General features: G+C 34.4%; 1 protein-coding gene across 1 annotated transcript in view; it reads right to left on the bottom strand.

Annotated features, from left to right (window-relative positions):
* LOC110465536 (ATP-binding cassette sub-family B member 6, mitochondrial-like) overlaps positions 1-13,591 on the bottom strand; it is a 32,647-nt gene that overhangs the window by 11,023 nt on the left and 8,033 nt on the right. The window contains exons 7-15 of the mRNA XM_021521438.1: positions 12,743-12,832; positions 12,102-12,223; positions 8,606-8,715; positions 5,596-5,661; positions 4,239-4,453; positions 3,526-3,589; positions 1,868-1,953; positions 1,512-1,569; positions 971-1,075 (exon numbers count right to left, since the gene is read on the bottom strand). Of these exons, the coding sequence (XP_021377113.1) occupies positions 971-1,075; positions 1,512-1,569; positions 1,868-1,953; positions 3,526-3,589; positions 4,239-4,453; positions 5,596-5,661; positions 8,606-8,715; positions 12,102-12,223; positions 12,743-12,832 (916 nt within the window). The remainder of the gene's footprint in view (positions 1-970; positions 1,076-1,511; positions 1,570-1,867; positions 1,954-3,525; positions 3,590-4,238; positions 4,454-5,595; positions 5,662-8,605; positions 8,716-12,101; positions 12,224-12,742; positions 12,833-13,591) is intronic.

Genomic DNA, 13,591 nt, shown 5'->3' with positions numbered 1-13,591 from the left:
CAGAGAGAATTATGACCTCGACTTTTAACTGAGCTCCAGAGAGAATTATGACCTCGACTTTTAACTGGGCTTCAGAGAGAATTATGACCTCGACTTTTAACTGGGCTCCAGAGAGAATGTACGACCTTGACTTTTAACTGGGCTTCAGAGAGAATTATGACCTCGACTTTTAACTGAGCTCCAGAGAGAATGTGTGACCTTGACTTATACCTGGGCTCCAGAGGGAAGGTATGACATGGGAGTTTCAAGTGGGTTTCAGAGATTGATGTTAGAAATACTTGTGAAAATAACATCTGGTAGAAAACTTTAATTAGGCCTCTGTGGAGAAACCAAGTATTGATGACCAGACAGGATAATGCCAATACATGCCTCGTGTAATGATAAACTATTATTTCGATACCCCGTGTAAATTGCCGACACAAATTGCCCATGACACCAAACCGTGATTCAAACACTGTACAATGTTTTACACCTCACGGCCAACTGGGACTAGCAAGCGTTCAGGACCCGTACTCATGAAACCGTTCTCATGCTTAAGCATGGATTTTGATCTTTAGCCTAATTTCTTGTTCCAGTTATTAATTTATAATAAAATCTTATTTTGTTAATGATTTGGGAAAAATTTGAAAAAACTTGAAGCAGAATACTCTTTTCAATATTTACATTTGACCTTTTGATCATTTTACATGATTTAGTTTAAGTGAGTTACGAGAAAGTTGGTTTGAGCACATAATCCTTGCTTGAGCATGAGAACGGTTTCACGATTACGGGCCCAGATCTTAGTTGTATGCAAAAAGCAGTCCACTATTTGGTGTAAAGGTAAAATCGTTTGGTCACAGATGTCCATATACAGGTTTACTGAACAAGTCAGCTCATCACTCATCACTTTTTCAACTAAATTGGCTCCCATATAATTCCTTCCTTAGGAAACAGCTCTAAAATGTCAGTATGGTCATTATGCCTCACTTACCAAGGCTATGTCTTTGCCATCTATAAGTATTTTCCCACTCTGGATGTCGTAGAACCGGAAAAGCAGCCGTAGGATTGTACTCTTGCCACTTCCTGAGTGACCAACCTTAAACAAACCATTAAAAAATGTCATGCATATTGGAGAAAAAAATGACAGAAAATATTCAGTTTCTTGATTGACTGCCAAATTCAATCAGATTTTAAATTTATGAGACTAAATATTCTTTAAGTCAATAAACAATATTCTTTAAGAAATATTGAATTTAATCCGAAAATACACTTGACAACAGGGAAACTAGCTAGAGAGAGTCTCTAAAATCTTGTTCAGTATGTTGACTAAGGGAGAGAGTCTGTACAGGTTCAGCTAATTGTTTCAATTGTGTAAAAAATATCCATGTCAACACAACACAATACAAAACTAAAAGAACTTGTCAATTCACTTTTGTAAATTAAAAAAAATATAGCTGAAAGGCCCTGATACTTTTCAATCATTTGAAGTAATACATAAAGATAATGATCCGATACTGATTATTTGTACTTACTATAGCATATGTTTCACCAGACGGTATATGGAAACTCACATTCTTCAAGATCTGTTTACTGAAACCAGAAAAGTAAAAGTGTTGAACAATTTTCTACCATATTTTTTCTCAAACTATTTCAAATAAATTTGAAAAATAAAAAAATCCATACAAAAAAGATATCTGGAATTTTTCTTCTTAACAACAGATGTCTCTTGACAAATCACACAAAATAGGTTGCAAAACACACAGAAGTCTCTGCCAAACCAAAGAGAAATATGACTTGACAAACCTCCACACATCACAGAGATATTACAATTTTTTAATCAATGAAAAACTTGCTGCCTGTTTCAATCTACCATTTGAACACTACATACCTTGGTTCGTATGAAAAGTTGACATTCTTCAGCTGAATTTCTCCGTTTCTACTTTCCAGGGGCTTGGCACCTGGTATGTCTCCGACCTGATGAATGCAAAATTAAATTCTAAAATCACCTGGTACGTGTCAATTCTAAAAGTGATATAAAACTAGATATGTAAGCTGGAAGATAACTAATACATAAATATTCAGTGATGACAATGGGTGCAAAACTTTATCAAAATATTATATATTATCTGGTATAGACAGGTTATACATTTACAGTATAACCTGTCTTTACCAGATGTCACTGAGACCAAACTATTTGACCAGTTTACATAAGTGTCCGGTTTATACAGGGTGGGCATGTCATTTTTTGAAAATACAAAAATGTAGTGTTTTGCATAAGATCTGTATACAAGTGTGTCAACATAAACAACAGAGAAATGAATCAATTACAATGTTTAATTATTTACAAAATATACAGTAAATAAGTACATTGTATATAATACAAATAAAGGGCGACCCAATATTGGATAGCACTTATTTGTTTAGAATGTGTTTGCTTTAGATTGAAGCCAGCCGAGAAATTTCAGTACCGGAATATGAACAGGTTGTTTTGACATGGATTACTATGCCATTTTTTGTGAAACAACGCTGGTTTTCGGAATGGACAGGGTCCAGTTTATACAGGGTTTAACTACAATGATTATATAGAGAAAATGCCGGGACTACAAATCACAGATGGTTTGGACAGGGATCTGGATTAGACAGGGGCCAGTTTAGACAGGTCATACTGTATCAACAGTTATTTGGATACAAGTTCTAACAGGGACTCTTGCAAATGTTCCCTAAACTATCCAAGCAGTTTCAAATGAAGCATCACAAATCATAACATTCGAAAATTCATGCCAAACAGAAGTCAAATTACAGGCATAAATGTATCATCTGTCCAGATTGTTTAAGAGATGGAGCCTGTTTGTTTATGCAGAACAACCGGTTTGTCTGTTTTAAAATGTATTTTTTTCCGGTATACGCATGCCTTACAAGGCTTTGTCAAGACTTGCCTGAAAGCAGCATCAGATTACTGGGTCCAACCTTATTTCATAAACAAACGACTCTGGTTTAGCCGGTTCAATAGTTTGGACAGCGATAAATGAAAGCGACCATTTACTTAGTAAAAAGAGGGCAATAACTCTGGGATATTAAGTTGAAACTGAAAAATAAATGCACAACTACATGATGTACCGATAATGTAAATAAAGTTTTCAGAAAAAGCTGCTCAATTACTTTGGCGAATTGCTTGGACAGTGTATATCTACAGATAAATAAATGGCCAGATTGACAGAAAGATTAGTTTACTCCAGCGTAACCAGCCCCCGGGGTATAATAATTAAACACTCTTGAGTACTGTGCATGTATACACTGAATTACACTGACCTTTGACCTTTGACCCATTACACTGACCATTGATCAGTCACACTGACTGTTGACCCTCCATCACAAGGAAGGTTTTTATCAGACAGTTATATCTGGGAACAGCTACTGATTTACTGTCTAGTACTTCATTGCTGTAGGAAATTCATGATAAAGACACAATTTCTTTGGATTTCCTGCACATTTAGGGAATTTCCGCCTCCGAGCTTTTCATACTTTAAACTTTGTCTCTTGACCTACCTCTTTATCTTCTTCCAAGAGCTCAAACATGTTTTCCATGTCTATAAAAGACTGTTGGATCATTCTGAAGAGAAAAACAAAAGGTTATTTTCAAATGTTCCAAAACAAAAGTTCAATTTTTTATAGATATTAGTACAGTGAATTAATTAATTCAGGGATTTTTAATTTAAAACAAGAAATGTAAATAGTGTTACTTATCATTTCACAAATTCACATCATGTGGTTAGATTGTTTGAAGCACCATTTAGAGGAAGGTCTGCACATCCAACAACATAATCATATATGTGAATTGTTTACATAACGATTTACTCTATCAGTTTCTAGTATGACCACACTGGATATCGGTCACCCTCGGCTTTCTCTCGTGTAACGTTATGTTAACTTTATGTTAAGTTTTGGCAGTTACGATATTCAGTCTTACCTGTAGTAGGTTCCCAGCCAGTTAAGTGGAGAATACAGTTCAGTCTTACCTGTAGTAGGATCTTCAGTCTTACCTGTAGTAGGTTCCCAGCCAGTTAAGTGGAGCATCCAGTTAAGTCTTACCTGTAGTAGGATATTCAGTCTTCCCTGTAGTAGGTTCCCAGCCAGTTAAGTGTAGCATACAGTTCAGTCTTACCTGTAGTAGGATCTTCAGTCTTACCTGTAGTAGGTTCCCAGCCAGTTAAGTGTAGCATACAGTTCAGTCTTACCTGTAGTAGGCTATTCAGTCTTACCTGTAGTAGGTTCCCAGCCAGTTAAGTGGAGCATACAGTTGGTTGATATATGTTCCAAACAGGACGTAGTCACCAACGGTCAGTTTGAGGTCTTTTAAACTGTGGACAACAGCCCAAGCACAGAGCAAAGACCCGGTCAGAACGCCCGCAGTGATGACCACATTCTGACCGGTGTTCAGCATATTTAGGGACGCTGTAGACTTCCACTCCGCTTTCTGGTAATAGATTGTACAATCCATATAAGCCAAACATTGCAAGCCATGCAAGGAGATTCATTTTGGTGATAGTTATTGAAACATATTTTTATGAGGCAATGCAACTTTTGAACAAAACAGTGAATATTTCTTCAAGCAAATTAAAGGTTGAGCTAACAGTCTCAAAACCATCAACTCAACACCATGTAATCTTGCATTTTTTAGAAATAATGCTGTACAAATCACAAGCTGTATGTAATTGAAACTGAATATGCATGTCCTTAAATGACCTTAGCTGTAGCTAGAACGTTAAACCCTGTACAACCAACCACCTAAATAATCAAGTCGCATTAACTTGCAGTAGCTAGAAGTGGCTGTAGTATAAGATGCCTAGATTGTAAAGACAATTTTCTTCAGTTTATCAATGATGTTTCTATTTGCAGTGACACTAATTCTTATTTCTGACTCATGAACCCTTGCTTATGAATTACATCTATATCACACTTTTCTTTGATTGCTGTCAACGTAGAATATTTCAGTAAAACAGATTTTACCAGAAATATGCAATAAGTACAGAGAAACTGTCAAGTTCCTTACTGGCAAAGTGTTTCAACATTGCTTTTTTATCCACACAATAAAACCTCAATATAATGCCCCTCCTTTTATTAGCCAACTTGTCCCATTTTGCTGTTCCTTAATATATTCCCCTCAACTCGTGGCCAAATTTCTTTATTAAGCGGGAATATCACCGGATAATTAATGGCAGAATTTAGAGGTTTTACAGTACTAGAAATATAACATTGCGTTGTACATTTGACTTAAACAATTGTTAAATGATAAAGGATAAGTTTGTTTTGAACACAAACATGAATTATAAACTTATTTATGTCTTTTGATTTTGACAGCTGACTTTACTGATTCGGCACACTAGTCCTGTGGCTTAGTGAGTTGTTATCAGCAGTTAAGAGTCCAGACACCGGTCATTTACATATTTTGCTTGACAAAGGAAACAGACGTTTTAGAAACCTGTAAAATCAGTTTTCAATTCCTGTTTATGTTCGAAACAAACTTAGCCTTTATTAATCAATCAAACTGATGAATCTTATTCTGAACGTTGTTTAATGGTGTGTAGGACTTAGACAGACATGAATACAATTTCTCACCTGATAATTCACAATAGCTTCGTCATATCTGTTTGTCTCAAATTCTGATGCTCCGTAGTATTTCACCTACAGTAAAGAAAACTTTGGTCATCTTTCAATTTTTCCTCCATTGTATTACGCTTCATAGCTTCATTTAGTGCCTAATAACATATTAAGGTTGAATTAAATAGGACTTTAATAGGATATTAGTGGACGCAGGCATCGCTGCCTCTATATCCACATCAATATAAGTTGAGATACATTGTAGTTTAATCCCAACCTTCACATTGTGTACACTAAATATTTTTATCTTTGTATCTTGTTTAATGCACATACAATGTAGAATTTAATCATAAATACATGTACTTCAATACATTAAGAGGATAATATTTCAATGATAATAGTTATGACGTTTGGAAATTATCTCACAAAATCATTTAATTCCCAGGAAAAAGAAAAAAAAAAGTATATATCTTGTGCAAATAAATGGATATATACAATACTATTTTGATATACACATATGAATAAAATATTAATTTGAAAATCTGACAGTTCAGATACCATTGGCTTCGATTCTGAAGCTTGATTCAATATACAGTACATGGTTCACAACCATATTTATCATATGAACACTGTGTTATGCAGTGTCATAAAGCCATCAAATGAATTATGTTGACGTAACATGTGAAATGACGTCACAAACGACTAGGAACAATCAATGTGACGTCACATCATTGTAAAGCAAATGCAATTTTCATCGTTTCATAAATGAAATTTATGATACATATGCTCGTTTTGGATTTTTCATATTTGCTCGCCATCGCAAACATGAACAAGAGGCCCAAGGGCCTTGGCGGTCACCTGAGTTATATCATAGGTACTGGTAGCTTTATTTTATTGTTTAGATGTGATGTGGAAATCAGCATGTAAACTAAGTGAAATACAATACTTGTCATGTCATCAAAGGATAAGAATTTGAAAATATTGGTAAATGTTCCCTTTGGGGCCCCGCCCTAGCCCCTGGGGATGGGGCAGGAATCCCAATTTTCCAAAGTTATACTCTCATTCACCAAAGATGATTCTGACTAAGTTTGAGTAATTTTCTGCTGAAAATGGATAAAATATATACCCAAAAGTGTTATTTCCCTATATAAACTAAAGTAAACTTTAGCCTCTCCCCAAGGGAGAAAGGATAGCTCGGGGGTCCTGAAATTTACAATTTAAAGAAAGCCCTGAATGATCTTTCCATCCATGCAGAGAAATGACTGTAATACCTCTGAGTCTGGAGAAGAAGATTTTTGAAATATTGGTTAATTTTCCCTTTTGGGCCCCGCCCTGGCCCCTAGGGTTGGGGTAGGAATCCCAATTTTACAATTTAAAACCATCTTCCTCCTCCAAGGATGATTCTGACCAAGTAAAAATAATTTCCAACAGAAAATTGTCAAAATATACCCAAAAGTGTTGTTTCCCTATATAAACTATAGTAAACTTTACCCCCTCCCCAAGGGAGAACGGATAGCTCGGGGGTCCTGAAATTTACAATTTAAATAAAGCCCCTGATGATCTTTCCATCCATGCAGAGAAAATGACTGTAATACCTCTGAGTCTGGAGAAGAAGATTTTTGAAATATTGGTTAATTTTCCCTTTTGGGCCCCGCCCTGGCCCCTAGGGTTGGGGTAGGAATCCCAATTTTACAATTTAAAACCATCTTCCTCCTCCAAGGATGATTCTGACCAAGTAAAAATAATTTCCAACAGAAAATTGTCAAAATATACCCAAAAGTGTTGTTTCCCTATATAAACTATAGTAAACTTTACCCCCTCCCCAAGGGAGAACGGATAGCTCGGGGGTCCTGAAATTTACAATTTAAATAAAGCCCCTGATGATCTTTCCATCCATGCAGAGAAAATGACTGTAATACCTCTGAGTCTGGAGAAGAAGATTTTTGAAATATTGGTTAATTTTCCCTTTTGGGCCCCGCCCTGGCCCCTAGGGTTGGGGTAGGAATCCCAATTTTACAATTTAAAACCATCTTCCTCCTCCAAGGATGATTCTGACCAAGTAAAAATAATTTCCAACAGAAAATTGTCAAAATATACCCAAAAGTGTTGTTTCCCTATATAAACTATAGTAAACTTTACCCCCTCCCCAAGGGAGAACGGATAGCTCGGGGGTCCTGAAATTTACAATTTAAATAAAGCCCCTGATGATCTTTCCATCCATGCAGAGAAAATGACTGTAATACCTCTGAGTCTGGAGAAGAAGATTTTTGAAATATTGGTTAACTTTCCCTTTTGGGCCCCTCCCTGGCCCCTAGGGTTGGGGTAGGAATCCCAATTTTACAATTTGGTAGCCTCATATACCAAGGATGATTCTGACCAGGTTTGAAAAAATTCCATCCACTGGTTTTTGAGAAGAAGTTGATAATGTAAAAGTTTACGCACGACGGATGACGACGGACGGAAAGTGATTGGAATAGGTCACTTGAGCAAAGCTCAGGTGACCTAAAAATCCAAAATGACTATCATAAATCTGATAAGAAGGGAAACGAATGACAGATCGCCTATTTAGGCTGAGATGATTTGAGTGGTTTTTTTTTACATATTTAGAATATATTGTTTTTTAACCCTCAACAATGAGATAAGGGGCATTTTTTTTAAAAAGAAGTATATCTATGAAAAATAGTCACCATAGAAGACTATGAAAATTTCGCTTTTACAAAATTTCAAAATTTACAGAGCAAATATGACATGATACAAATTAAACTCAAACTGTGATCTGCCAACATTGACATTTTCAAAGTTTAGCCTTCATCCCTGATTTGAAACCAAAGGAATTTGCAACAATAACTGAGTAATTAGGTTATTGTCCAGAACACTTCTTGGATTTCTTCTGATATTTTTGAAAAAAAATCCTTGTTTTGGAAACATGAATTTGTTTCAGAAGGATACTTGAACATGACTTTCCATTTTTTGGGGGAAAAATTCCTTAAAAGTATTTCCCCTGCAAAAATGTCCTACGTATACAAACCGTTTCAAAGTTAAGGAGAGAGTCGACAGATTTTGAGTTTCGTTCATTGTCCAGTTTGTTCATATCCCTTCTATACTTCGTCCTCCACTCTGTTACGCCAATGGTCACCGCTGGAAAAATCAACAAAAACAGGTGTTAAGACAAATGTAAAGATAGGAATATATTCTTAACATGGCCAGTCATGTAAAAGTGAAAATTTGTGTGTGTTGAAATTCTTGCATTTTTTACTTCAATATCAAAAAATTTTGTTGCCAGGAAAAAGTTTCTATGTGAATTGTCTTGCATTCATGCTGAATCAGTATGTATCAATGTGTTAGTGAGTAATGTTTTCATGCTGAATCAGTATGTATCAATGTGTTAGTGAGTAATGTTTTCATGCTGAATCAGTATGTATCAATGTGTTAGTGAGTAATGTTTTCATGCTGAATCAGTATGTATCAAAATGTTAGTGAGTAATGTTTTCATGCTGAATCAGTATGTATCAATGTGTTAGTGAGTAATGTTTTCATGCCGAATCAGTATGTATCAATGTGTTAGTGAGTGATGTTTTCATGCTGAATCAGTATGTGTCAAAGTGTTAGTGAGTAATGTTTTCATGCTGAAACAGTATGTGTCAATGTGTTAGTGAGTAATGTTCTCATGCTGTATCAGTATGTGTCAATGTGTTAGTGAGTAATGTTTTCATTCTGAATCAGTATGTATCAATGTGTTAGTGCGTAATGTTTTCATGCTGAATCAGTATGTATCATTGTGTTAGTGAGTAATGTTTTCATGCTGATTCAGTATGTATCAATGTGTTAGTGAGTAATGTTTTCATGCCGAATCAGTATGTATCAATGTGTTAGTGAGTGATGTTTTCATGCTGAATCAGTATGTGTCAAAGTGTTAGTGAGTAATGTTTTCATGCTGAATCACTATGTGTCAATGTGTTAGTGAGTAATGTTCTCATGCTGAATCAGTATGTATCAATGTGTTAGAGAGTAATGTTTTCATGCTGAATCAGTATGCGTCAATGTGTTAGTGAGTAATGTTTTCATTCTGAATCAGTATGTATCAATGTGTTAGTGAGTGATGTTTTCATGCTGAATCAGTATGTGTCAAAGTGTTAGTGAGTAATGTTTTCATGCTGAAACAGTATGTGTCAATGTGTTAGTGAGTAATGTTTTCATGCGGAATCAGTATGTATCAATGTGTTAGTGAGGAATTTTTTCATGCTGAATCAGTATGTATCAATGCGTTAGTGAGTAATGTTTTCATGCTGAATCAGTATTTATCAATGTGTTAGTGAGTAATGTTTTCATACTGAATCAGTATGTATCAAAATGTTAGTGAGTAATGTTTTCATGCTGAATCACTATGTGTCAATGTGTTAGTGAGTAATGTTTTTCATGCTGAATCAGTATGTATCAAAATGTTAGTGAGTAATGTTTTCATGCTGAATCACTATGTGTCAATGTGTTAGTGAGTAATGTTCTCATGCTGAGTCAGTATGTGTCAATGTGTTAGTGAGTAATGATTTCATGCTGAATCAGTATGTATCAATGTGTTACTGAGTAATGTTTTCATGCTGAATCAGTATGTGACAATGTGTTAGTGAGTAATGTTTTCATGCGGAATCAGTATGTATCAATGTGTTAGTGAGGAATTTTTTCATGCTGAATCAGTATGTATCAATGCGTTAGTGAGTAATGTTTTCATGCTGAATCAGTATGAGTCAATGTGTTAGTGAGTAATGTTTTCATTCTGAATCAGTATGTATCAATGTGTTAGTGAGTGATGTTTTCATGCTGAATCAGTATGTGTCAAAGTGTTAGTGAGTAATGTTTTCTTGCTGAATCAGTATGTATCAATGTGTTAGAGAGTAATGTTTTCATGCTGAATCAGTATGTGACAATGTGTTAGTGAGTAATGTTTTCATGCCGAATCAGTATGTATCAATGTGTTAGTGAGTGATGTTTTCATGCTGAATCAGTATGTGTCAAAATGTTAGTGAGTAATGTTTTCATGCTGAATCACTATGTGTCAATGTGTTAGTGAGTAATGTTCTCATGCTGTATCAGTATGTGTCAATGTGTTAGTGAGTAATGTTCTCATGCTGAATCAGTATGTATCAATGTGTTAGTGATTAATGTTTTCATGCTGAATCAGTATGTATCATTGTGTTAGTGAGTAATGTTTTCATGCTGAAACAGTATGTGTCAATGTGTTAGTGAGTAATGTTCTCATGCTGAATCAGTATGTATCAATGTGTTACTGAGTAATGTTTTCATGCTGAATCAGTATGTGTCAAAGTGTTAGTGAGTAATGTTTTCTTGCTGAATCAGTATGTATCAATGTGTTAGAGAGTAATGTTTTCATGCTGAATCAGTATGTGTCAAAGTGTTAGTGAGTAATGTTTTCTTGCTGAATCAGTATGTATCAATGTGTTAGAGAGTAATGTTTTCATGCTGAATCAGTATGTGACAATGTGTTAGTGAGTAATGTTTTCATGCGGAATCAGTATGTATCAATGTGTTAGTGAGTGATGTTTTCATGCTGAATCAGTATGTGTCAAAGTGTTAGTGAGTAATGTTTTCATGCTGAATCAGTATGTGTCAATATGTTAGTGAGTAATGTTTTCATGCTGAATCACTATGTGTCAATGTGTTAGTGAGTAATGTTTTCAGGCTGAATCAGTATGTGTCAATGTGTTAGTGAGTAATGTTTACATGCTGAATCAGTATGTATCAATGTGTTACTGAGTAATGTTTTCATGCTGAATCAGTATTTATCAATGTGTTAGTGAGTAATGTTTTCATTCTGAATCAGTATGTATCAATGTGTTAGTGAGTGATGTTTTCATGCTGAATCAGTATGTGTCAAAGTGTTAGTGAGTAATGTTTTCATGCTGAATCACTATGTATCAATGTGTTAGTGAGTAATGTTTTCATGCTGAATCAATAATTGTACAACTTGAAAGGAGTAGATATTGAAACACATTTGGGTACAACAAAAACACTGTTGGAAATTTCCCAGAGAAATGTTGACGTTAACATTGCCTATTCACTCTTTATGGCACTGGTTGAGGAGAGAAATTAGATTTGAAACTCGTAATTACTCAATAATAGTTACTTAGACAATAATAGTTACTTAGTCAATAATAGTTACTTAGTCAATTATAGTTACTTAGTCAATAATAATTAGTAATTACTCAATAATAGTTACTTAGACAATAATAGTTACTTAGTCAATAATAGTTACTTAAGTCAATAATAGTTTCTTAGTCAATAATAATTACTTAGTCAATAATAGTTACTTAGTCTGACAATGATAATTAGTAATTACTCAATAATAGTTACTTAGTCAATAATAATTAGTAATTACTCAATAATAGTTACTTAGTCAATAATAGTTAGTAATTACTCAATAATAGTTACTTAGTAAGCGACAAGGTGATCATTTCACATGGGCACCAACAACTCTTTATGTTGATTTCTAGTTGTTGATGAATACTCACTCAAATACAGGACCATACACACGAACACCACCAAACCAAAGAGGTAGTTGAACGTGGTGATGAAGTATACTATTGCGATGACGATGTCAATAATGGTCGGAAGGATCTGGAAAACAACGTAACTGAAAAGGAAAACAATATTTACATAAAGTGAATAATTGGTAAAAATGGTGAATAAAATTGAATTATCGAATCCAATTAAATTGATTGCTATTATATCAATGGTTGGAAAGATCTGGAATACCACATTATATGTAAAGGAAATATATTTCATACCGGTAAGGTGAATTATAATGTAAAAAAATACACTTTATGTATTATATACTGTGAAACCACTTGTTGTTGTTGAGGATTTATTTTCGTAGATTTTGCAGATACTCTTAATCCCAAAATTCATACGTTCCATTAAGTTTTGTAACCAGTAATAACAGATGAAGATGAAAACAATGTTGGGTCTGAAGAGTATAATGTATAAAACTTTCATATATTATTTATTAAATATATATTCAGTAAAATTATATCGGTTAATTTTCAAATTCAAAAGTTACGAGTTCATGTCTCTTTAATTTTTTTTTTTTTTTTTAAAACACTTAAATTTGACACATCTACATTTTTCAAGTGATAGACAGCACACTGGGTACCTGAGAAGGCTGTTAATACTGTTGGTTCCCCTGTCCACCACTCGCAGTACTTCGCCGGTCTTTCTCTGAAGGTGCCATCGTAGGGAAAGGCTGGTCAAAGTAGACAAATAAGGATGATGGATGGTCATCTAGTCAGAATACGAAATTGACACAACAGGTATGCCACACTAGCTACTTAGGAACAGTTGATAGAAATGCTATTTGATTAATTAAACTTATCAATCTGGAATATTTCATGCATTGAACTTAAAAATGAAATGGCATGGGTCAGATTTTAAATTCTCTTCTAGTGATCTAAAATCATGAAAACACTTGTACAATTTGAGACGTTATTTATAAGGACAGGTACTTGTCATCAAAACTAATACATTTCGATAGATGTGTTGATAAACCAAAGCTGATATTTATTCTTGGTTCACATAGACACCAGACACAAATATTCAAAGTTAAGGTTGAATTTTGAAGCACTGAACTATAAGAAGGTAAAAGACAAAAAAAATAGTCTTAAGTATTTTTTGGTAAAACTGAATTTTCTAGTAGATTTCAATAAAATTTTCATAAGACAGAATTTTCAAGCAATTTTTGTAAAATTAAAATTAATCCACTTTTCAAGCACTCTTCCCGATCTGTAGAATTACTGTGATCTCTTATTAACAAATTTTAACAACAGTATTTTAGACTTAACATATATTGTTTGTAATTTTATAACTTGGTTTTTATCATATTGATGTTCTTTCTGTTTGATCTTTTTCCAACTTTCTATTAACCTATGTGATAGGAAATGAAAGTGTTGATAAACCAACACAATTACAAACAACGGTGAACCAACGTCCTAGAGCAATGGTCTGT

Source organism: Mizuhopecten yessoensis, unplaced genomic scaffold, assembly GCF_002113885.1.
Source record: "Mizuhopecten yessoensis strain PY_sf001 unplaced genomic scaffold, ASM211388v2 scaffold11087, whole genome shotgun sequence".
In the NCBI taxonomy this organism is placed as follows: domain Eukaryota; kingdom Metazoa; phylum Mollusca; class Bivalvia; order Pectinida; family Pectinidae; genus Mizuhopecten; species Mizuhopecten yessoensis.
The sequence above is the reverse complement of the archived record's forward strand: the minus strand, read 5'-3'. Positions and strand labels throughout refer to the sequence as shown.